The 25,076-nt window shown below is 43.8% G+C and overlaps 1 protein-coding gene across 7 annotated transcripts in view; it reads right to left on the minus strand.

Annotated features, from left to right (window-relative positions):
- The window catches only part of LOC139398972 (dedicator of cytokinesis protein 9-like), a 123,537-nt gene that overhangs the window by 25,278 nt on the left and 73,183 nt on the right, over window positions 1-25,076 (minus strand). For all 7 annotated transcript variants that reach the window (XM_071144648.1, XM_071144626.1, XM_071144636.1 and 4 more), the window contains exons 4-18: window positions 21,240-21,322; window positions 20,339-20,408; window positions 17,886-17,981; window positions 17,458-17,592; window positions 6,712-6,886; window positions 5,538-5,590; window positions 4,893-4,967; window positions 4,664-4,804; window positions 2,513-2,725; window positions 2,268-2,390; window positions 1,740-1,822; window positions 1,163-1,285; window positions 701-780; window positions 372-559; window positions 5-70 (exon numbers count right to left, since the gene is read on the minus strand). In XM_071144648.1, coding sequence (XP_071000749.1) covers window positions 5-70; window positions 372-559; window positions 701-780; window positions 1,163-1,285; window positions 1,740-1,822; window positions 2,268-2,390; window positions 2,513-2,725; window positions 4,664-4,804; window positions 4,893-4,967; window positions 5,538-5,590; window positions 6,712-6,886; window positions 17,458-17,592; window positions 17,886-17,981; window positions 20,339-20,408; window positions 21,240-21,322 — 1,704 coding nt within the window. The remainder of the gene's footprint in view (window positions 1-4; window positions 71-371; window positions 560-700; window positions 781-1,162; window positions 1,286-1,739; window positions 1,823-2,267; window positions 2,391-2,512; window positions 2,726-4,663; window positions 4,805-4,892; window positions 4,968-5,537; window positions 5,591-6,711; window positions 6,887-17,457; window positions 17,593-17,885; window positions 17,982-20,338; window positions 20,409-21,239; window positions 21,323-25,076) is intronic.

Consider the following 25,076-nt stretch of genomic DNA (forward strand, 5'->3'; position numbering starts at 1 on the left):
TTACCTTGAGCGAAACAGCCTCCTCCTCATCCGAGTCCTTGAACTCGATGCAGACAGCTATGTTTCTAGCCTGAAGGGAGAGAGAGGAGACAGACAGAACAAAGCTGACCTACTTGAAGATGCTGGCGGGAACACATTTCTGCTGTAACTGTCTAGAGCAAAGTTTCTCTCTCAGTTAGAGAAAGTTGGACAAGTTACAAGTACCTTACCACTACTATGCAGTCATATGAAATGCAATAGCAAATAGTGGAGTTTACCACATCAGTGTACAGAATGCGTCAAAATACGGTTCATGATTTGAAATCCACGTAAATGTACAGTATCCATCATTTGATCAAACAGAAATGCAGGGTCAATGTTTGTGACTATACCTTTGTGAAGGATTTTTGGCTGTCGTACTTCAGGTGCCTGGGGTAGACATAGAGGTGATTGTTGTAGATGGTGAACGGCTGGGAGCACTTGGCTATGCAGGGAACAAACTCCTCCACTTCAAAGAAGATGTTCGTCTTCTCACTGCTCTCAAAAGTCTTCACAGGAATGTAGGATGAGGTAACACAACCTACGTACATGCAGACACAGAACAGACGGGGGGGGGGGGGGATCAAATAAACAGCCGATAGACAATCAGACCAATCTGACGTGAAGAGAAACAGCTTTCATCTTTCATGTTCCCAGTGTGAGCCGAGTTTGGAGGGCTTACTTGTCAAGTCAGGGGCAACATTGTCAATGGTAACGTCTAGGTTTCCTAAGATGACAGGGAGCTTGGCCATCTTCTCTGGCCTAGGGAGAAGAAGCAAAATAAGCAGCGGTTAATGCCTTTGTTATCATCTACCTAGGAGGACCTGATGGAAAACAGGCTAGCCGCCTGGAAACTACCCTGTGAACAGACAGAACCCAAGAGGAGAAACCAAATGTTTGTAAAGGTGTGAAAACATCTGGAGTACAGGCTTTCATTGTGAAAGAGAGTCTCTGACCATCTAGTCTCTTTAGCCAACAAACCGCTATATGGGATTCAGCTTAAGAAATACCCACTGTTAGAACACTGTAATCATTCGGAATAAGCAAGAATAATCCAAATTCAACATTTCTGTAAGATATAGTACTTCAACAATTAAGTACATTTTCAAATCCATTAACTGCAGACAGTAGGAGAGTTACTAACTTTCTGAAGTCAGCCAGCAGTTTGAACATGTCGTCGTTGGACAGCTTGTTGCTGTCCTGTCTGTAGATGGCGGAGAAACGAGCACTTTTATCCAGCGTCCCCGATGCATCTTTGAACAGAGTCCTGCAGGGAAGGAGAGATGAGAATCATTAAAACCCAGGTCTGTTTCCAGTAGGTCTCTGGACAAAGATCTGCTGATGTTCCTGTCAGGTTTTTTCCCCCTGGTCTGGTATCCTGTGACACCTTTATTCTCTTTCCAGACACCATGGGTACTGAGCTTTTCCACAATTCATTGAAGAGTGATACATTCACCAGTGCCAAAAAGGGAAAAACAGACATATGAAACTCCCTACTCTTTACTGTGCCTGGGAATAAACAATGTTTTTTTATTTTTTTTTAAACTTTACAAGTCTTTTTCATTTAATCTCGACATTTTGTACTTTTGTACCTTATTCAGTAGACGTTGCTTACATATTGTCAAAATGTCTCTACTGTTGAAAATATATTCCAAAAGGTAAAACATCTGTCAATAATCTGTTACTATAAACATCAGTTCAGGTTAGTAACCGAATAATACCTGGCGGCCCATCCAAAAGGCATCCTGTACTGGCCCAAACGGCTGCAGGCCAATTTGGCATTTTTCAGGACCTTCTGTGCCACCTGGTGGGAAAGAGGAACCGTGTGTAAGTGAAACCACGCTGGTCTGACAACACAGACAGAGGTGATGGTCAGCACTCCAGCATATCTCATAGCTCTGAGGCCGGCCAATCTCCACAAACAGGCACGGACACACAAACACATACGCAAGCGTACACAAACACATACGCAAGCGTGCACAAACACACGCACCTTGAAAATGGTCCCTAATGCATTTCAGATTCTCTCTCTAGGATCCCATTACTGCTCGTTGTACCCCCTTTAACAGCACGTAACCAGATTTGTATAGCCAAAACCAATGCTTGTGGAGTGTTGTTGTAACCAGCCAGCACTTATGACATGGATGATTCTCTCATTTGTTATGTGTGGAATAATCAAATTAAATCTGCTGAGCGTGGGGGAATTGACTGTTGCGTTTTGTGATGCTGAGGCCTGGTACAGAGCGTACCTTGGTGGAGTCTGAGCTTTTCATGTAGGGCTCAGCACAGTGGGTGATTCCCCCCTGCAGGACCTTCTCAATGCGAGCCACCAGAAAGATATCTGGGTGTGGACACGTTACAGAGAACACTCCCTGTGGAGACAGAAAACCAAGTCATAACAGATATGAGTGAACCTCGAAAACCACATCGTGATATTGAGAGATTAATAGCTCAAAAGATTGTATAGAGATTAGTGTCTCTAGTATCTCTTCACCTGTCTGGGGTACTGCATGGCCCCCTCAGGCAGCCCGTGGACGCCCCTCTGCGCCCCCGGCAGAGCATCCCCTCCCCCATTCATGTACGGGCTGCTGGGGTTGGGCACTAGCTGTCTGACGGACGGGTGATTCAGGTCCACGTAGAAGTCCGACGAGATCTTCCTGCTGTTCTGGATGTCAAACAGCGACAAGGTCACGTAGAATGGCTCCACCTGCAAAATAAAGCAAAAGTTTAAACAGAAGAGTCTGAGAATGAACCTCCAGTCTAGTCTACGCCATTTATAGATGAGCACTGATGACATAGTGAGCCAGGTTGGACAAGGGACTGACAGTGTCATTATGCCAAGTGTCTGTATCCGTCAGGTCTGTATCTGTGTGTCCGTCAGGTCTGTATCTGTGTGTCCGTCAGGTCTGTATCTGTGTGTCCGTCAGGTCTGTATCTGTGTGTCCGTCAGGTCTGTATCTGTGTATCCGTCAGGTCTGTATCTGTGTATCCGTCAGGTCTGTATCTGTGTATCCGTCAGGTCTGTATCTGTGTATCCGTCAGGTCTGTATCTGTGTCCGTCAGGTCTGTATCTGTGTCCGTCAGGTCTGTATCTGTGTATCTGTATCTGTCAGGTCTGTATCTGTGTATCTGTATCTGTCAGGTCTGTATCTGTATCTGTGAGGTCTGTATCTGTCAGGTCTGTATCTGTGTGTCCGTCTGGTCTGTATCTGTGTAACCGTCTGGTCTGTATCTGTGTAACCGTCTGGTCTGTATCTGTGTAACCGTCTGGTCTGTATCTGTGTAACCGTCTGGTCTGTATCTGTGTAACCGTCTGGTCTGTATCTGTGTATCCGTCTGGTCTGTACCTGTCAGGTCTGTACCTGTGTATCTGTCAGGTCTGTACCTGTGTATCCGTCAGGTCTGTATCTGTGTATCCGTCAGGTCTGTATCTGTGTATCCGTCAGGTCTGTATCTGTGTGTCCGTCAGGTCTGTATCTGTGTGTCCGTCAGGTCTGTATCTGTGTATCCGTCAGGTCTGTATCTGTGTATCCGTCAGGTCTGTATCTGTGTATCCGTCAGGTCTGTATCTGTGTATCCGTCAGGTCTGTATCTGTGTGTCCGTCAGGTCTGTATCTGTGTCCGTCAGGTCTGTATCTGTGTCCGTCAGGTCTGTATCTGTGTATCTGTATCTGTCAGGTCTGTATCTGTGTATCTGTATCTGTCAGGTCTGTATCTGTATCTGTGAGGTCTGTATCTGTCAGGTCTGTATCTGTGTGTCCGTCTGGTCTGTATCTGTGTAACCGCCTGGTCTGTATCTGTGTAACCGTCTGGTCTGTATCTGTGTAACCGTCTGGTCTGTATCTGTGTAACCGTCTGGTCTGTATCTGTGTAACCGCCTGGTCTGTATCTGTGTAACCGTCTGGTCTGTATCTGTGTAACCGTCTGGTCTGTATCTGTGTATCCGTCTGGTCTGTACCTGTCAGGTCTGTCTGTACCTGTGTATCTGTCAGGTCTGTACCTGTGTATCTGTCAGGTCTGTATCTGTATATCTGTCAGGTCTGTACCTGTCAGGTCTGTACCTGTGTATCTGTCAGGTCTGTATCTGTGCATCTGTCTGGTCTGTATCTGTGTATCTGTTAGGTCTGTACCTGTCAGGTCTGTACCTGTGTATCTGTCAGGTCTGTATCTGTGCATCTGTCTGGTCTGTATCTGTGCATCTGTCTGGTCTGTATCTGTGTATCTGTCAGGTCAGTATCTGTCAGGTCAGTATCTATCTCTGTATCGGTCAGGTCTGTATCTGTCAGGTCTCTCTCTATATCTGTCAGGTCTGTATCTGTCAGGTCTGTGTTTCTCTGAACAGGTTGACATGTTCTCTTGGCACTGGACAGCCTGCTGTGTGTGACAGCAGGAAACTGCCCTCCATTAGACAGCGCCTTCCTTCATTACCGTGGCTCTCGGCTGGTTACTATGCCAACCCAGTCCTCCCTCTTGACAAAGACAAACAGCAGTGATGACATAGGCTAGAGATGTGATTCCTCCACCCCTCTCTTTCGCTCTCTAATCCATTCTCCAGAGCAGATACTATACACTACGATGACAACACACTGACTGTACACATTGAGCACTGACTCATTGAGGACTCTGAATAGGACATCTGGCTTACGTTTGTTGTTGGTCCCTCCTCATTCTCCGCTACACAGCTTTGCAGGTTGAAGGCCAGGTCATTGCAGTTCACCAAAATGCGCTTTCCAAACTTCTCTTCAAACTGCTTTATATCAGGCTCAATCCCTGAGAAGTCAAGTTTCTAAAGATACAAAAAAGGGATTTTGAGTCAACATTTGGAGCTGGGAGGGATTGTGAAATACCTTTTGGGAGACTTGATAGTTACTAACCTGTGTGTCAGGGTCCAAGGTGAACAGTTTCAATCTGGTCTCGTTCCTCATTTTCGATTCAATATCTCTTGCACTCTGGGGACAAGAAATTGAAACCTCCTTAAGCAAAAGGTTTTCAAATTGAACTGCTTTTATCATTTGAGAAAGGCAGACTGTTCTTCAGGGCTGACACATGGACATGTGCTCCTGGGAGACACTCAGATGTCCACCTCAGAGCCCAGGCTGTTCCTGGAAACCCCAGCCGTTGAAGTCTGCACAAGCACTGAGTACTTCAGCAAATGGCCATGGAAATCTCATACTGTAGCATTTCTCTATAGGAACTTATTCGATTTTGGTTCCACTACTTTTTTTTGGCCACTTTTCAAACAGCGGGAGCTGTCATCTGTCTGTGTATGTCTAACCATAGATAGAGAATATTTTTAAATGTTTTTTTAAATGAGGTGCTTATCTAAACACAAGCAAAGTTAAAGCTAAATAAATATATTTTTGTAGAGGCAGCTACACTCCTCTGAGAGGCCTGACTGGCTGCTCCCTACATCCCATGGTGAAGTGATTTCATGGTGCAACTACATTATGTCTCATGTGAACAGGCCCTGTAGGGCCCTTATGCTTGAGGCAGGGCATTAGTGAAAAGACAGGACCTACCTGAAAGCTGTCCATACTCCCCAACGAACCATCTGCCTTTCCCAGCTCATCATCTGCAACAGAAAAGAGAGCAGAGCACTCACTGGAAACAGAGCCATCACATGGTTCAACAAATCTACTATTTCATAGGTTACAACTCCATTAACCACACCTCTTCCTTAAATCGCACGCTACCAACACTTAAGTAGAGTAAACAGTGACTTAGACTGCCCTGAGAACAGAGTAGGCCTCAGATCAGATCCTAGAGCCCCTGGAGGTACCAGGGTTGTTTCCCCCCTAGGAGAGCGTGATTAATAAAAGCTGAGGGGTTACTGAGATTAGCGGGGCTCTTTGTGCAGACATGGCTCTTTCCTCCTGGCTCAGGCCTGGGATCAGACAGGAGGGGAGTATTAAAAACCTGGGTGGCCCTCTAGCTACAGCACCACCACAGACCAGGAGGAGGAGGCGTCTGGGAGGTGTGTGGGCGTAAACACCGAGTTCAGATTGACTGGTATTGTGTGCCACATAGACATACAAGAATGCTAATGCTGTGCATTAGCTTGTACAGGATCTAGTCTATGTATTTATACCACTGTCCTCTCAGAACTACCTCCTAGGCGTTGTTAAACTACTCTGAAACAACAACACTCAATTAATGTGGTGCTTAAGCCATCAATGTGAGCGGCAGGTAGCCTAGCAGTTAAGAGGTTGGGCAAGTAACCAAAAGGTTGCTGGTTCGAAACCCCGATGTGCCCTTGAGCGATGCACTTAACCCTAATAGCTCCTGTAAGTCCCTCAGGATAAGAGCGTCTGCTTAAGGACGTAAATGTAAAAATGTAATACGCTAAAACAGGGTTATTTACATGGGAGTGTGATTAAAGGGTGCAGGCCAAAGACATCCTCTTCTCTGTGGCATACTGTAAACTACAGACTGTAGAACAGGCCTAAGTACACCTTATTTACACATTCCTTTCCCCGACAGGCGGATAAGTGTACTGCAGTGAACCCTGGGATGTTTTCTTTCTTTTACTGGCACTATGAGAAGCACAGTATCCTTGTAGTAGGGGTTTTGTAGGTGGATGGTGTTTTAAACAGAATTCACAAGGAAATCTAATGCCGTCTATGTCTCCCATTACCTCCCATCCCATGAACCCACGTGAGCATGCACGCACACAGACACAGCACACAAACACACCATCGTGGATGTCCCCGTTCCGCTTCTCCTGCATGGCGATCTCGAAGCTGCTGTGGAGGATCTTGTTGAGAGTGCTGATCCAGTCCTCCATCTCTCCCTCGCTGTCGGCAGCCAGCAGGTACGTGCTCTTGTCCTGCATCTTCAGCTCAAAGGCAAAGCGCCGCACCTTGTTATTCTGCACACAGACACACAGAGGGGGAGGAAACTCGGTGAGACCATCACTGTCTATGTAGCGCTGGAGTGGAAGGTGCTAAGGGATAGCAACAGTTTGATTAGAGAGCAAGGGTCAACTACAAACACAGAGGGACGTGCTCTTCATTAAAAAAAAGCTAAGCCGTAGCATCACACAAAACAACATCAGTTGAGCTGACTTTTTGAAAAGAGGACGATGACAGTGTGTGCAGGTCGAGGGTGCCTGTGTTTCTTACAGTCGAAAAACAAAATGCCCAACTGTGAATCAAACGTTCCGATCCACCGTCCCAAGTTAACTTCCAATATTTAGTCAGGTCACCAGAAGGCAGCTCCTGTTAGTTTTCTGATTTATTTCTTGAATAAAGCGTTACTGAAAACAACTCCTATCCTCTCCCTCATTGCACATTTCATCTAGACACACACTAGGGTAAGACAATACGAGGAAACAGTCAAACTGGTATGTGTATATATTTGACAACGATAGCATCATCGTCCATAAATCCTATATTTACGAAAGCCTTAAAAAGTGTTTCTTTGTGATAGTTAAAAAGAGACATGGAGGAGTAGGGTGGAAGAGTGAACACACAGCGTAAGAGTGAACACACAGTGGAGCAGGGTGGAAGAGTGAACACACAGCGTAAGAGTGAACACACAGTGGAGCAGGGTGGAAGAGAGAACACACAGTGGAGCAGGGTGGAAGAGAGAACACACAGTGGAGCAGGGTGGAAGAGAGAACACACAGTGGAGCAGGGTGGAAGAGAGAACGCACAGTGGAGCAGGGCGGAAGAGAGAAAGTATTTCCATATGCGCAACAAAAAGCATGGTGCTGCCAGGACTGGAGCTGAGCTCTTATAAAAAGGGACTGGGTCTGCTGAGGGAGTCAGTCAGCAGCACTGGGCCCGAGCTGTGGAGTTGACCTACGACCCCCAAAATCAGCCAGCCAGAGTGATGTCACCGCCTCAGGTGGGCCTCAGAACCTCCCGATGCTGGTGATTCAGTCAGCCGCCATAAACTAACCACCGTAGTTGAGTAATGTTACAGTATGCATCTAGGCGTTGATCCTTATGGAGTTAACTTAAAATGTCCAGGAGAGCTAAGTGAGGGAGGCTGAGGTGCAGTAATTCCGCTGTTGTGTAAACAACCCCCCCCCCAAAAAAACATTGCCGGAACATTCCTAAATAAATCATGGACTGAGTTGGCCCACGTGGGAGTTCTGATAGAGCACTGCATTACATTAGGCCATGCTTCAGCCACCATGGTTATTATTACAATAAGGAGGAGCCTTTCATCCTGCAGAGAGGGAGGAGGATGGTAGGGAGGGTCATTAGCTCAAGACCAATAAAGTAAACAGTAGATACGGGGGTGTTTGGGATAGGGACCAGAGTGGATTCATCACCACGGGATTAATAACCAGGGTTATTAGAGAGGACGAAGACATTTTCCATATATTCTCAAAATAACACATTAACATTGAGTAACAGTTTTATACTTCGAGATATGAGCAGAGAATCACTCTACTGAGCCACATTAATGTCTGTAGGTTGTGAATCCATCCTTAACGCAGTGCTATTCAAACTTTTTTTTTGTACCAGAATTTCTGATGGGCCCATTTTTTGGCTAGCCCACTGCAGTTCCCCCCACGACCTGACTTTGTATACCACTGCCTTAACTTCACCCTTAAGCAGCAAGGACTCCAATAATGCAAATGAGTGAAATATGCAGGCCTGGTGTTAAGGACAGAGGTGGATTTTTTTTTTAAAACACCCATTTGTCAGACTTCAGTAAAAGTAAAGATACCTTAATAGAAAATTACTCAAGTAAAAGTCACCCAGTAAAATACTACTTGAGTAAACGTCTAAAAGTATTTGATTTTAAATATACTTACGCATCAAAAGTAAATGTAATTGTTAAAATTGACTTAAGTATCAAAAGTAAAAGTGTCTTGTCTTGTTTTTTAAATTAATGGACAGCCAGGGGCACACTCCAACACTCATGACCAGGGATGTTCTCTTGATAAGTGTGTGCATTTGACAATTTTCCTCTCCTTCAAGGCATTCGAAATGTAACAAATACTTTTGGCTGTCAGGGAAAATGTATATGGCGTAAAAAGTGGGGGGGGTGTAGTGAAGTAAAAGTTGTCAAAAATATAAAAAGTAAAGTACAGATATCACAAAAAAAACAACATAAGTAATACTTTAAAGTATTACTTAAGTAATTTAAACCACTGGTTTAGAACACAAAGCCTTGGTAACTCAACTCCATACATTACGCAGAGGGAGATGAGGATCTTGGAAGCATCCTCTGGTTCTCTCATCATGGAAAGTTTGAGCAGCACTGGGATGGGAAGGATTATGATGGGGGTGTAAGAGAATGGCTGGAGACAGGACACCAGACCTGATATCTCAGATCTCAGGTCCTCCTAGTGGGAGAGGCTCCTTCAGAGAGATGGCCGGCAGGCAGCTGGACAGCCTCAATAAGTTTGTGTGTGCGCGTGTGTATGTATTCCTGTTCATGTGTGTTGGCCTATCATAAAAGAGCAGGGCAAAGCGTGCTGAATGAGCTTGGGGCCAGAGGGGGAGTATGACGTCACTCCATATGCCAATAATTGCAGAGTTAATCAAGAGCAGATCCCAAGACCAGCTGTTGTGGTTTACAATGAGGAATATTATCTTGCCCATATAACGCGAAACCTCCGAAAAAATCAAACGCAGAGTGGAGTTGATTGCATACATAGACAACTGACAGGAAACAGAATTGACCAAACTACTTTTGTTTTTACGGAGGCAAAGGCACCACCATCTTTGTTTACTTTGTGGAGGGACACATCTGGTTGGCTAAAGTTAGCTAGCTTGACCCGCTTTCGGATACATACATTAGGGTTGCAAAGGGTCAGAAACTTTCCGGTAAATTTCCAGAATATTGGCAGAAATTTTCCATGGGAAGTTAAGCCATGGAATTTGGGGAATTTTGCTTAAATTCATCAACAACGTTAGCTTATAACAGTGAACCTTTTTTTGTGGCATATTTTGGTTAAACTATCCCCAATTCAATGGAATTGCAACCCTCTGCATGCACAGTGCATTCTTCCATCACATGTACAGCTGATTCTCAAGATCTTGCACACTAACAAGATGCTATTGAGCCCACACTACTACACTGTCTGAGCCAAGGACTACATGCTTTCTGGTAAGTTTTGATTACAATACTGGGTGGGGTGAGTATATTTTATATGACATACATGATTTTTTGTTTACTAGTAAATAGTAGCCTGCAACAAAGTGTGTTGAAATCATTTCTAACTTGTTTACAATCTGCTAGTTAGTCTCATCAGCCACCTCCATCATCCTCCAAATCCCACCAAAAAATGTATCTTACAAATGAGTTGTTTAATCTAACTGCTTAACTATTTATTTGTACATGGAATTGTATGTGTTGTTTTTTTACTCACTCAGGTGCGTCACCTGAGTGGGTTGATTTACTGATGTGGTCATCCTGTCTGGGTTGGCGCCCCCCAGTGGGTTGTGCCATGGCGGAGATCTTTGTGGGCTATACTCAGCCTTGTCTCAGGATGGTAAGTTGGTGGTTGAAGATATCCCTTTAGTGGTGTGGGGGCTGTGCTTTGGCAAAGTGGGTGGGGTTATATCCTTCCTGTTTGGCCCCTGTTTGGCTCCTGACCCCTCCTGTCTCAGCCTCCAGTATTTATACCGCAGTAGTTTGTGTCGGGGGGCTAGGGTCAGTTTGTTATATCTGGAGTACTTCTCCTGTCCTATTCGGTGTCCTGTGTGAATTTAAGTGTGCTTTCTCTAATTCTCTCTTTCTCTCTTTCTTTCTCTCTCTCGGAGGACCTGAGCCCTAGGACCATGCCCCAGGACTACCTGACATGATGACTCCTTGCTGTCCCCAGTCCACCTGGCCGTGCTGCTGCTCCAGTTTCAACTGTTCTGCCTTATTATTATTCGACCATGCTGGTCATTTATGAACATTTGAACATCTTGGACATGTTCTGTTATAATCTCCACCCGGCACAGCCAGAACAGGACTGGCCACCCCACATGTGCTCTCTCTAATTCTTTCTTTCTCTCTTTCTTTCTCTCTCGGAGGACCTGAGCCCTAGGACCGTGCCCCAGGACTACCTGACATGATGACTCCTTGCTGTCCCCAGTCCACCTGGCCGTGCTGCTGCTCCAGTTTCAACTGTTCTGCCTTATTATTATTCGACCATGCTGGTCATTTATGAACATTTGAACATCTTGGCCATGTTATGTTATAATCTCCACCCGGCACAGCCAGAACAGGACTGGCCACCCCACATAGCCTGGTTCCTCTCTAGGTGTCTTCCTAGGTTTTGGCCTTTCTAGGGAGATTTTCCTAGCCACCGTGCTTCTACACCTGCATTGCTTGCTGTTTGGGGTTTTAGGCTGGGTTTCTGTACAGCACTTTGAGATATCAGCTGATGTACGAAGGGCTATATAAAAAAATGTGATTTGTTTTCTAATCTTTACAGGAAAATGCCACGGGCACTACTGATGTGTGGAGACATTTCACTGCAGCTAATGTAGAAGGAAAAGCTGTGTACATTTGCAAATACTGTGTCAAATCATATGTGAAGAATGCAACAAATATGCAGAATCATCTGGCCAAGTGCATAAAGTTCCCTCAGAGCTCACAACAAGCCTCTGACAAAAGTCCCTCTACTTCTATTAGAGGTGTAAATGATGAATCAGACATCTTATCGATAGCAACAGCTCATGGTCCTCCAGGAATCAGAAGTTTTTTTGACTCAATAGAGGAACGTAGTCAGAAAAATGCTGATGAATGTCTTGCTCGAGCTGCGTATGCAACTGGTTCACATCTGATGCTCACAGGCAATGTGTATTGGAAGAGATTTCTGAATATTCTTTGCCCAGCATACACCCCTCCAACCAGACATGCTTTATCTACTAATTTGCTGGATGCAGAGTTAAACAGAGTTCAAGTGAAGGTCAAGCAAATCATAGAGAAAGCAGACTGTATTGCAATCATCTCTGATGGGTGGTTGAATGTTCGTGGGCAAGGATTCATTAACTAAATCATCTCCACCTCTCAACCAGTATTCTACAAGAGCACAGACACAAGGGACAACAGACACACCGGTCTACATTGCAGATGAGCTGAAGGCAGTCATCAATGACCACAGAAGGTATTTGCACTGGTGACAGACAATGCTGCGAACATGAAGGCTGCTTGGTCTAAAGTGGAGGAGTCCTGCCCTCACATCACACCCATTGGCTGTGCTGCTCATACATTGAATCTGCTCCTCAAGAACATAATTTCACTGAAACAATGGATACACTCTACAAGAGAGCCAAGGAAATGGTTAGGTATGTGAAGGGTCAACAAGTTATAGCAGCAATCTACCTCACCAAGGAAAGTGAGAAGAGTAAGAGCACCACATCTCCTGGAGGGGAAGGAGTCTCTCCAAGAAATGGCCATATCACAGTCTGCTGATATGGACAACCCCATCAAGAGGATCCTCCTGGATTATGTATTTTGGGAGAGAGTGGTAAGCAGCCTGAAACTCCTGAAACCTATAGCAGTAGCCATTCCACAAATTAAGGAGACAATGCCATCCTGTCTGATGTTCAGACTCTGCTTGCAGATGTAAGAAAATAAATCCATACTGCACAGCCCACTGTTGCTCCAAGCAGAGGAAACTGCAGTTCTGAAATACATAAAAAGTGTGAGGACTTCTGCCTGAAGCCCATACACGCCACAGGGTACATGTTGGACTCCAAGTATGCTGGCAAGAGCATCCTGTCTGGTGCAGAGATCAACAAGGCCTATGGTGTCATCACTACCGTGTCTTGCCACCTTGGCCTGGATGAGGGCAATGTTCTTGGCAGTCTGGGGAAGTACACTTCCAAGCAAGGGCTTTGGGATGGAGATGCAATATGGCAGTCGTGTGAACATATCTCATCAGCCACCTGGTGGAAGGGACTTTGTGGATCTGACTTTGTTTCCGTGTTGTCTCCATCATCCTCCAAATCCCACCAACATCAGCCACCTCAGAGTGCAACTGGTCCTTGTTTGGGAACACACACACCAAAGCACGCAACAGGCTGACCATTACAGGGGTTGAAAAATTGGTGGCCATCTGGAAAAATGTGGCTTTTTGACCCGGACAACGAGACATTCTCAGTTGGAAAGTGACAGTGAATATGAGGCATCAGAGTCTGATGTTCAAGAGGTGGACATTGAGGAGGTCCAGGGAGAAGACATGGAAGCCTGAGAGGAAGACAACCAAAGCTTTAGTTTCTAGACTATCATTTTACAGATGTATGTTGAAAACGTTTTTGAGAGATGCGATGGATCATTGGGGATCATTCAATATTCCCTTTCTTTTGTTGTTCAGTGAAATCATCCCATGTGAAGATTCAACTCATTTAATTAAAGTTCAATTCGTAACTAAGTTGTTTTTAAAAATTTATATTGGAAGGATTTAATAATTTGCCATTATATTATTTGCTATCTATTTATAAAGGAAAGGTTTATGTTTCTGTCTCTATATGATATGGTAAATATATCCAATGCAATAAAACATCTACATTTAAATGGTATTAATAGGCATATATATCCATTAAATTCCCAATTATTCCCATTAATACCACCGGAAGGTTTCCACCTCTGAATATACCACAAAATGTGCAACCCTACTGTACATACAGTGGTTTCAGAAAGTATTCACACCCCTCCACCTTTCCAACATTTTGCTGTGTTACAGCCTGAATTTAAAATGGATTACAATTAGATGTTTTGTCACTGGCCTACACACAATACCCAATAACGTCAAAGTGGAATTATGTTTTTTTGGCCTTCTTACAAATGAAAAGGTGAAAGGTCAAAAAAAGTTCAGGAGTAAAAATGTCCTTAACAAGTCACATAATAAGTTGCATGGACTCAGTCTGTGTGTAATAAATGTGTTTAACATTATTTTTTATGACTACCTCATCTATGTACCCCACACATACAGATATGAACTTCAAACACAGATTGAACCACAAAGACCAAGGAGGTTTTCGAATGTCTCACAAAGAAGGGCACCTATTGGTAGATAGGTTTAAAAATAAATAAAAAAGCTTACATTGAATATCCCTTTGAGCATGGTGAAGTTATTAGTTATACTTTGGATGATGCACTAATACACCCAGTCATTACAAAGACACAGGTGTCCTTCCTAACTCAGTGGCCGGAGAGAAAGGAAACCACTTAGGGATTTCATCATGAGGCCAAGAGTGACTTTAAAAGAGTTAGAGTTTAATGGCCGTGATAGGAGAAAACTGAGGATGGATCAACACCATTGTAGTTATGCCTAGTATACTAACCTAATTACCAAAGTGAAAAGGAAGCCTGCACAGAATAAAACATATTCCTAAACATGCATCCTGTTTGCAACAAGGCACCAAAGTAATATTGCTATTAACGTGGCAAAGCAATTAACCTTTTGCCCTGAATACAACGTGTTATGTTTGAGACAAATCCAACAACACAATAGTGAGTACCACTCTTCATATTATCAACCATATTGGTGGCTGCATCATGTTATGGGTATGGATGTAATCGTTAAGGACTAGGAGATTTTAAAGATAAAAAAAAAACGGAATGGAGCTAAGCACAGGAAAAATCCTACAGGAAAACCAGGTCAGTCTGCTTTCTACCAGACACTGGGAGAGGAATTCACCTTTCAGCAGGACAATAACCTAAAACACAAGGCCAAATCTACAATGGAATTGCTTACCAAGAAGACAGTAAATATTCCTGAGTGGCCAAGTTACAGTTTAGACTTAAATCTCCTTGAAACCTATGGCAAGACTTGAACATTGCCGTCTAGCCATGATCCAACATTTTGACAAGCTTGAAGATTTTTGAAAATAATAACGTGCAAATATTGCACAATCCAGGTATGCAAAGCTCTTATAGGCCCAAGAAGAATCACAGCTGTAATTGATGCCAAAGGAGTTTCTAACATGCATTGACTCAGGGAGCGGAATACTTATGCAACTACAATATTTTAGTTATTTAATTTGTATTAATTGAAACAAATAAATTAAATGTATTTTTTCTCCCACTCTGACTGATTGTTGACAACAACAAAAAATAATTCAATCAATTTTAATCTCACTTTGGAACACAGTAAAATTAGAAGAAATACAGTAAAAGTTGCCATAATATATATTTTTTAAACAGCAATATTTTGAGCAACCTTGGTTATGGTTGTAGAGCACAGGCCATAAACCTACCATTCAAAACCTCAGATGGTCGATGAAGAAGAGAAAGCGTTCACCACAATCTATACACTGTGCAACACATTTGAACAAAAATGACAATAACAAAGATATATACCTACAGTATATGTTGAGAGGAATATTAAGGAGGCTGAACTGTTGCCAATGGCAGGGAACCATAACTGAGAGGTTACAAAAGTCATCAATCTTTTGCAATCATAAAGATGACAAAGTGGTACAATATTAGAGCCATCTCAGGCGGAAACTTCCCTCCCTTTCTGTGGAGACATGAAACAGGGAATCAACTAGGTTTCCCCTCCAACTGGACAGAACCCAGGTGGATTATTATCTTAGTGGCCCCTTTAGTGTGTGTGCGAGGGGGACAATGATAGAACATGGGAGGGTAGGTATGCTCAAGTAACCTCTCCAACTTCCACTCCCCTTCAGACCAAGTACACACAAACACACCCTTCTCAAGGGACCCTCCCTCTCGTCTGGTCACATAAAAGGCCCTTTTGTAGGGCAGGAGGCCCAAGCCAAGCTCTCCACTCCTCTCTGATACACTACATGACCAGAAGTATGTGGACACCTTGTCAAATATCTCATTCCAAAATCATGGGCATTAAATGGAGTTGGTCCCCCCTTCGCTGCTATAACCGCCTCCACTCTTCTTGAAAGGCTTTCCACTAGATGTTGGAACATTGCTCCGGGGACTTGCTTCCATTCAGCCACAAGAGCATTAGTGAGTTCGGGCACTGATGTTGAGCAATTAGGCTTGGCTTGCAGTCAGAGTTCCAATTCATCCCAAAGGTGTTCAATGGGGTTGAGGTCAAGGCTCTGTGCAGGCCAGTAAAGTTCTCCCAAACCGATTTCGACAAACTAATTCTGTATGGCCCTCGCTTTGTGAACGGGGGCATTGTCATGCTGAAACAGGAAAGGCCCTTCACCAAACAGTTGCCACAAGTTGGAAGCTCAGAATCATCTATAATGTCATTGTATGCAGTAGCGTTAATATTTCCATTCACTGGAACTAATGGGCCTAGCCCGAACCATGAAAAACAGACCCAGACCATTATTCCTCCTCCACCCAACTTTACAGTTGGCACTATGCATTGGGGCAGGTAGCGCTCTCCTAGCAGCCGCCAAACCCAGATTTGTCCGTCAGACGGCCAGATGGTGAAGCGTGATTCATCCCTCCAGAGAACGCATTTCCATTGCTCCAGATTCCAATGGCGGCGAGTTTTACACCTCTCCAGCCGACACTTGGCTTTGCGCATGATGATCTTAGGCTTGTGTGTGGCTGCTCTGCCATGGAAACCGATTTTATGAAGCTCCCGACGAACAGTTCTTGTGCTGATGTTGCTTCCAGAGGCAGTTTGGAACTCGGTGGTGAGTGCTGCAAACAAGTGAGTGCTGCAAACAACAAGTGCACTTCAGCACTCGTTGGTCCCGTTCTGTGAGCTTGTGTGGCCTACCACTTTGTGGCTAAGCCGTTGTCGCTTCTAGACGTTTCCACTTCACAATAACAGCACATACAGTTGACCGGGGCAGCTCTATTATGACAGAAATTTGACAAACTGACCTGTTGGAAAGGTGGCATCCTATCACGGTGCCACATTGAAAGTCACTGCGCTCTTCAGTAAGGCCATTCTAATTGGAATGTTTGTCTATGGAGATTGCATGGTGGTATGCACAATTTTATACAACTGTCAACAAAAGGTGTGGCTGATATAGCCACTAATTTGAAGGGGTGTCCACATACTTTTGTATGTATAGTGTACCTCCTTTTAAAGTATCTGATTAATGTCAGCTGAATGCTTGGTAAGTAAAAGCAGGACCTTTCCATCCATTTGTGTGTAGAAGACCAATAATGCTTACAGCCCATCTTGGGACTTGGAAATGTGCGCCTGCTAGCTATAGCATGTGGTATTGATTGCTAGTCTGCTGCAAAGTGCATGGTAGTATGTTATCGGCATTCACCTGGTTTCAGCAGCTGAGAGTCAGCAGTAAATTATGACCTTGGAGAAAGAGGGAGTGAGCTCAGGTTTTAGGTGGGGATTGGAGAAGGTTCCCAAGCAGTGATACAGACACATTTCCTCATCAATTCCCTGTTGCTAGCTTTAACTTGTGCCGAGTTTAACTGATCATGTAACATTCTACATGGGTAAATATATTACAGGAAGTAAAAGACTTTGGAAGGGAAGTACGTCTGGCTGGATGACTTATTCAATATAAATGTTAGTGTGATGGTGTAATCAAAGCCCAATCCCAGACACAGAGTGTCCTATATTACCTGAACAACTCCCATACAGGAGTCCAGGAAGATGGTTCCTTTGGGTTCTTTGGAGATCTTCTCATCCTTGTAGAAGTTCAGGTTGTAAGAGCCGTCACCCAGCTGGGTTAGATGGAAATACCTCCTCTTGAAAGACTAGAAAGTAGAATACAACAATGAAAAACATAATTTCTATTATTAGACAACAAGAGGCATGGTTTTGGCACGGATAATTGCAGCAGCATGGTTTGAAGGACGTCAACAGCCTAATATTTCAAAACTACTATCCGTTTTTCTGAGAAATGGTATTAATGAAAACCAGGCTCCATCCTGCTGTCACTGGAGACACGAGCACTGACTATTCATCATCACTGCACATCTGGCACACTGTGTAATAATAATTACTAATAGAGACAGCTAGTGTCATCACTGTCATTAGGATCACTCACCCTCATGGTGACACTGATGGCACTGTTCATGTTGCCTTTGTACAGCCAGCCATGCTTTGTGATCCCACCTTTCTGGGAACCTAGAGAGGCTGTGTCCTGGAAGACACATGAGCACAGGATCAGACACACTCAAGACTATATACACACACAAATACACACACTGTACCACATCAAAACATCACTCTGCCCACTCTCTGCCAAAACATTACCAAACTGTCCATTTCAAGAGAGGCCCTTGATCCTGTGGTCGAGATAATATTTACAAAAACAGTATAGGAGACATGGAGAATGAGATGAGAGAATGCTAAGTTTAATGTTGGTCTATCTGACTCCAAACAAGCATCCAGCCACACAACAAACCACCTCTATGAACCCAAATAAACAGCCCCTCTCATTGGCTTCTTCACTGAGGCATGACCATATCATCCCAGTTCTCAGGTACTATAAAACCAGCTAAACCATTGGCACAAAGCAAGTATGACTAGACACATGGCTTCCATCTCTATTGCACGGAGACTTCCAGAGGCGTAATGATCTGTGTAAATAAATCAATTAGGGGGGTAGTGAGGGAAGGAGCTGCTGCACCAGTGTTTTACCCTTCGCATGGTCTCCTTCTGGTCCTCGTGATCAGACATCCAGAGTGTTTAAGCCTCCTCTTCGAGAGACTACAGAGGTAAAAGCCATTGTTCCAGACGATTTTGGATATAATTAATGGGTTTTCAAGATGACATGATTCCTATTCCCTCTCTCGTCCAATAAAATGGCTTTAAAAAGTGTTGGCAGAGAATATTTCCAGTATATCGTCGACTCATATGAGGAGGGTCTGGAAACGTTCAGGGCCTGCTTCCACTCATCTTTCGCTGACCAGAATACGCCAGTCCCTAGGAGAGCTGACAAATTACTTGTGCTTGCTTTCAGTGAACCCCAAAGCTCTGTAAATGTTGCCTGGCAACACCCGAACCAACTAGATTAACTAAACTGCAACCCAGTGCATAATCATTTCATAAAATCAGTGACACATTTGACCATAAACATTTTAACTTTGGTCACATAGCAATGCCACAGGCTGGGGCTATTGTCATTAAACACATGAACAGACTTGGGGCTGAGGTTTCCATGTACTGTATATGTGTGTGAGGATTTATTTGGGGATTTCAGGAGAAATGGCTCACTTCCTTAGCTATCATCTGCTTGGTCCACCTACTACCCTGCGTGCGACAAACTGAGGTGAGGGGTATGTAGCTGGGACGCTGTTGGCTGCTGGGCTGGGGAGCATTCTTACACAGCTGTGTGGGAGGTGAGGGACGCTCTTACACAGCTGTGCGTGAGGTGAGGGAAAGGGTGAACTGGGAGGGGTCTTGTCATCAGGTAGTCTATCTGATGAAAAGAATGCCCCTTCCTTGTCAGATCTAATGTTCACTGGCCCTGACCTCTGGTGACCTGGGTTAGTCTCTCGGCTCAAGAATCCATTTGCCTACATCCCAGTTAAGTGAGCGAGGTCACTCGAATCCCTATTAATTTGCTCATGTATGACATAAAGAAGACATAACAAACAGTATGTGACATATGCAAATGTCAACATGACCCTAGCAGTTGAATAGATGGCAGTAGAACATCAGTGTCATCAACAGCCTGAGACTGCCTCCGGTCGTGATCCGCAGAGCACCGTCCCTCTGAGGGTTCTGCAGGCATCAGTGATCCAGCCTCTCTTCAGGGTTCGCTTGAACAAAGGTGACCCCATAGCCTCCCTTGTGTGCACTGACTCGCACAAGCTATTCCAAGGCCAACAAATACTAATTTAGACTGTTCACAGCACAGAATCAGACATCTATAGGGTTCACAGAGCAAAAATGTTTCCAGCTAAGAGTTCAGAGTTGTATAATCAGGCAGACACGAAATGTTCTAAATTAGCTCACAACAAAGAGAGCCAAACTCATGGGCTGTGAGGAGTCTGGGGGCCATGAACACATGGAGCAGAGCAGAGAAGAACCCGGCGGCTAATTACACTTTATACTTCACATTAAAATGTGCTATTTAGACCCAATGACGCTTTCATCTCATGCCGGAGACGTTTCACAACTGGGATTGGAACAGGACAGCCAAATCAGTTCCTAATCTGAATTAAATCACATAATAAGATCGGGTGCTTGTGTTCTAGGAAAGACTGGTTTCTAGTGCAAAAAAAACATCAGATACCGTGGCCATTCTGGCAACGTCAAAGCTGCTGGACTGTAAACGGAGCGCGGAAATCTCGTTTGTCTGTCTGTATGGAGGATTATTTGTTCAGTGCCTCTGAGGTATTTACAGTAAAGACTTAGAAGGAGAAAAGGGTATTGAGGTGATTTGTACATGGAGCAGGTGGTTCATGTTGAGAGTCGAAGGAATAAGCGGCTTAACTAAATTGTTTGTTATTTGTAACCTTCCAATGAACTGTAGCCAGAACATTCACTTACTTCATCTTTATCGACATCTTCATCCACCTCAAAAACATGGACAGCCAGTTTGTCTGGTCTGGACACTTTGCTGTAAAACACAAGGATGTGAATCAAGTTAATCAATTATTATTTTTTATCTAATCTCTGAAAGGCCATTCATTGATCTAAGAAATGAAACCCAATGTAATGCGCATGTCCCACTTACATAGGAAGCCTGAACGAATTCACCTCAGGAAAACATTTCTATTTCCCTCCTCGGACACTGAATACTGACCAAAGGTCTGTTGACATCAATGGCAAGTCTCAAGGTCAGGGCAGCTTTGTTTTGTGTGTAAATTCCAGCACAATGACACTGGAAACCATTGCCCTCAGGGCAGAAGGTGGAATTGATGACACTCTATGAACCGGGGGTGCTTTCCAAAGTGACTAAATCCCCACATCTTTGGGAATAACCCGAGTGTGGCTTGAGGAAGTCTCTATTGTTAATGTGGGTTAAATCATAAAACCTGCATTTCCTTGTAGGCTATCCATGCCAAAATATCCTGAGCGATCAGCAACTAAGGCTGATTGAAGATTACCGACAGAATGACACGGGTGTGTGCGTCAGTGGGGGCTGGTTGGAGGAGCTATAAGAGGACTGGATCATTGGAATGGAATGGAGTCAAACGTGGTTTCCGTACGATTGATGTGCTTGATACTGTTCCATGTTTTCCGTTCCAGCCAATTACCATGATTGGCCTGTCCTCCTATAGCTCCTCTCACCAGCCTCCACTGGTGTGCATGCACTTCAGTGTGAAATATCTGCACAAAGAGGGTAGCTGTTCTAACTTGCCCAGGAGGAAGTCACAACTTGGTTACACATTACATAACATTGTACCGTCTGTCAAGACACCATATACTGACAGAGCAAAGGGTTTACTTTGGAAGCTGCCGGAAGTCCCCGGAGTAGTCCTCGTACTTGTAATTAACGACATGCCAATCAGAATTGTAGGTCTTGATGCACTGAAATAAAAAGAAAGACAATCAATGGTTTACAAGTGTAATCTAAGACAGTTTCAATGTTTAGCCTAAAGAAACAGGAAACCGGAAACCGGAAACAAGCACACAACAACCAAATCAGTGTCGGCCAATAGCATCTTTTCAGATAGCTACAGTGCCTTCAGAATGTATTCCCACCCTTTGACGCTTTTTCCACATTTTGTTGTGTTACAGAATGAATTTAAAATGGATTAAATATATTTTTTTGTCACTGGCCTACACACAATACCCAATAATGTCAAAGTGGAATTATGTTTTTTGATATTTTTGCAAAAGAAAAACTGAAATGTCAATAAGGATTCAACCCCTTTGTTATGGCAAGCCTAAATAAGTTCAGGTGTAAAACTGTGCTTAACAAGTCATATAATAAGTTGCACGGATTCACTAATAGTGCAATAATAGTGCTTAACATTTTTGAATGACCACCTCATCTCTATACCCAACACATTAAATTATCTGTAAGGTCCCTCAGTCGAGCAGTGAATTTCAAACAGATTCAACCAAAGTCCAGGGAGGTTTTCCAATTCCTCGAAAAGGGCACCTATTGGTGGACATTGAATATTTCTTTGAGCATGGTGAAGTTATTAATTACACTTTGGATGGCGTATCAATACACCCAGTCACTACAAAGATACATGCGTTTTTCCTAACTCAGTAGCTGAAGAGGAAGGAAACCACTCAGGGATTTCACCAAGAGGCCAATGGTGACTTTAAAAAACAGTTACAGAGTTGAATGGCTTTGATAGTAGAAAACTCAGGATGGATAACATTGCAGTTATTTCACAATACTAACCTAATTGACAGAGTGAAAACAGGAAGCCTGTACAGAATAAAAGATATTCCAAAACATGCATCCTGTTTGCAACAAGGCACTAAAGTAAAATAAATGTGCCAAAGCAATCTTTTTGTCCTGAATACAAAGTGTTATATTTGGGGCAAATCCAATAAAATGCATTACTGAGTATCACTTTCCATATTTTCAAGCATAGTGGTGGCTGCATCATGTTATGGGTATGCTTGTAATCGTTAAGGACTGTGGAGTTTTTCAGGATAAAACAATAATGGAATGAACTAAGCACAGGCAAAATCCTAGAGGAAAACTTGGTTCAGTCTGCTTTCCACTAGGATATGAATTCAACTTTCAGCAGGACAATAAGCTAAAACAAGGCCAAATCTACACTGAAGAAGACAGTGAAATGATCAACATCCAATTTGACAGAGCTTTAATAATTTTTTAAAAGAATAAATGGGCAAATGATGCACAATCCAGGTGTGGTAACTTCTTAGCACTTACCCAGAAAGACTTGTGCTTCAACAAATGATTGACTCAGGTGTGAATACTTACGTAAAACGACATTTCTGTATTTAATTTTCAATACATTTGTAAACATTTTTTTTTTTTTAAAGTTTTCACTTTGTCATTATAGGGTATTGTGTTTAGATGGGTGAGAAATAACATCTATTTAATCCCTTTTTAATTCAGGCTGTAACAACAAAATGTGGGGTATGAATACCTTCTGAAACAACAGTAACATGTTTTAGGTCCTATATGAAGTCCTTTTTTTGAATGCATTGGCTTTCTGAAACTGCCCTTATTCTGGGAATCCTTTGCTCCCTATTCAAATCAGATTAGTACATCTGAAGAAAGGAAGGGGAAGAAGAAGGATCAAAGTGAATGCTCGTCTTGAGCAGATAGTTGGTGGAAATTAAAGCCTTCCACAGGATCTGGAATTAAAGACAAATGGTTCCACAGAGCACTCTCTCATCAGCCTACACAATTACTTGCTGACTTTACACATTTAAAAAGTGTTTGACGGTAACATGAAGAAACACCGACTTACTTTGTCTCATTTCACATCCTAGATATCAATTTACAGTAATTATCCTAATTGCCTTGAAGACAAATATTAAGACGGAAATGGTAGAGTTTTTCGGGAGAGTCAAATCTACCAACGAGAAAAGGAAATATTTGATGATTAGAGCAGTATGGCATAAATCCTAATTATGGCCCAGCAGTTATGTCTGGGCACTTCGGGAGGAATGCTACAGCCCCACACAAAGTACACTTTCTTATTTCCCATCCACACAGTACGACACTTCACCCCAGACATAAAAGGATCATCAAGTAGGCGTTAGATCAACCCAGTACAAACTGGGAGGGAGTATACTCCTATATCTCTCAGTCTGGGTGAGACACATCTGTTCACTGTTAAAACTTCCAGATTGATATGAACATCCAGAATGGTATTCATACAGAGAGGTGTGTAGTTTACAAGAAATGGTTCGACAAGGGAGTCCTGAGTTGCGGAAAGTCAGTCTGATCAGTGGAGGAATGGAAAAGAGAGAGGGTTGTACTCTGCAGCTGTCCTGCTGATGTCATATTGCACTTAACCAAAAGGAAGTGTTTCTTCATGACTGAAGACAGGACTCCCTAATCTGTGACCCATGGCCTGAGGGGTCAGCAGCCGGTTGCCTTTGGTTTGCAGACCAGTGCAACAATGGGAGCAGTGTCCATCAAGTGTCCAACTGGCCACATGGGACACAATGACAGTAAACCATTGTGTAGCTCAGGTATACTGTGTGTGGAAGATTGTGTGTTTAAGCAAGATGTTAAAATGTCAGACTGTTATTTTTAATTGAACATTTATTTATAAATAAAGTACTGTATGGGAACAGAATGTACAGTAAGGCTGACATCTGATTTTAAGATACAACCCTACTTGGTTGCAGAAGGCATTTACCAGGCTTGGTACAGGGAGGCACTAGTGTAAACAGTGCTCTGAGAGGATGAAGACCAGAAGTCATTTACCAGGCTTGGTACAGGGAGGCACTAGTGTAAACAGTGCTCTGAGAGGATGAAGACCAGAAGGCATTTACCAGGCTTGGTACAGGGAGGCACTAGTGTAAACAGTGCTCTGAGAGGATGAAGACCAGAAGGCATTTACCAGGCTTGGTACAGGGAGGCACTAGTGTAAACAGTGCTCTGAGAGGATGAAGACCAGAAGGCATTTACCAGGCTTGGTACAGGGAGGCACTAGTGTAAACAGTGCTCTGAGAGGATGAAGACCAGAAGGCATTTACCAGGCTTGGTACAGCGAGGCACTAGTGTAAACAGTGCTCTGAAAGGATGAAGACCAGAAGGCATTTACCAGGCTTGGTACAGGGAGGCACTAGTGTAAACAGTGCTCTGAGAGGATGAAGACCAGAAGGCATTTACCAGGCTTGGTACAGGGAGGCACTAGTGTAAACAGTGCTCTGAGAGGATGAAGACCAGAAGGCATTTACCAGGCTTGGTACAGGGAGGCACTAGTGTAAACAGTGCTCTGAGAGGATGAAGACCAGAAGTCATTTACCAGGCTTGGTACAGGGAGGCACTAGTGTAAACAGTGCTCTGAGAGGATGAAGACCAGAAGGCATTTACCAGGCTTGGTACAGGGAGGCACTAGTGTAAACAGTGCTCTGAGAGGATGAAGACCAGAAGGCATTTACCAGGCTTGGTACAGGGAGGCACTAGTGTAAACAGTGCTCTGAGAGGATGAAGACCAGAAGGCATTTACCAGGCTTGGTACAGGGAGGCACTAGTGTAAACAGTGCTCTGAGAGGATGAAGACCAGAAGGCATTTACCAGGCTTGGTACAGGGAGGCACTAGTGTAAACAGTGCTCTGAGAGGATGAAGACCAGAAGGCATTTACCAGGCTTGGTACAAGGAGGCACTAG

The sequence above is a fragment of the Oncorhynchus clarkii genome, chromosome 3 (assembly GCF_045791955.1).
Source record: "Oncorhynchus clarkii lewisi isolate Uvic-CL-2024 chromosome 3, UVic_Ocla_1.0, whole genome shotgun sequence".
Taxonomy (NCBI): Eukaryota; Metazoa; Chordata; class Actinopteri; order Salmoniformes; family Salmonidae; genus Oncorhynchus; species Oncorhynchus clarkii.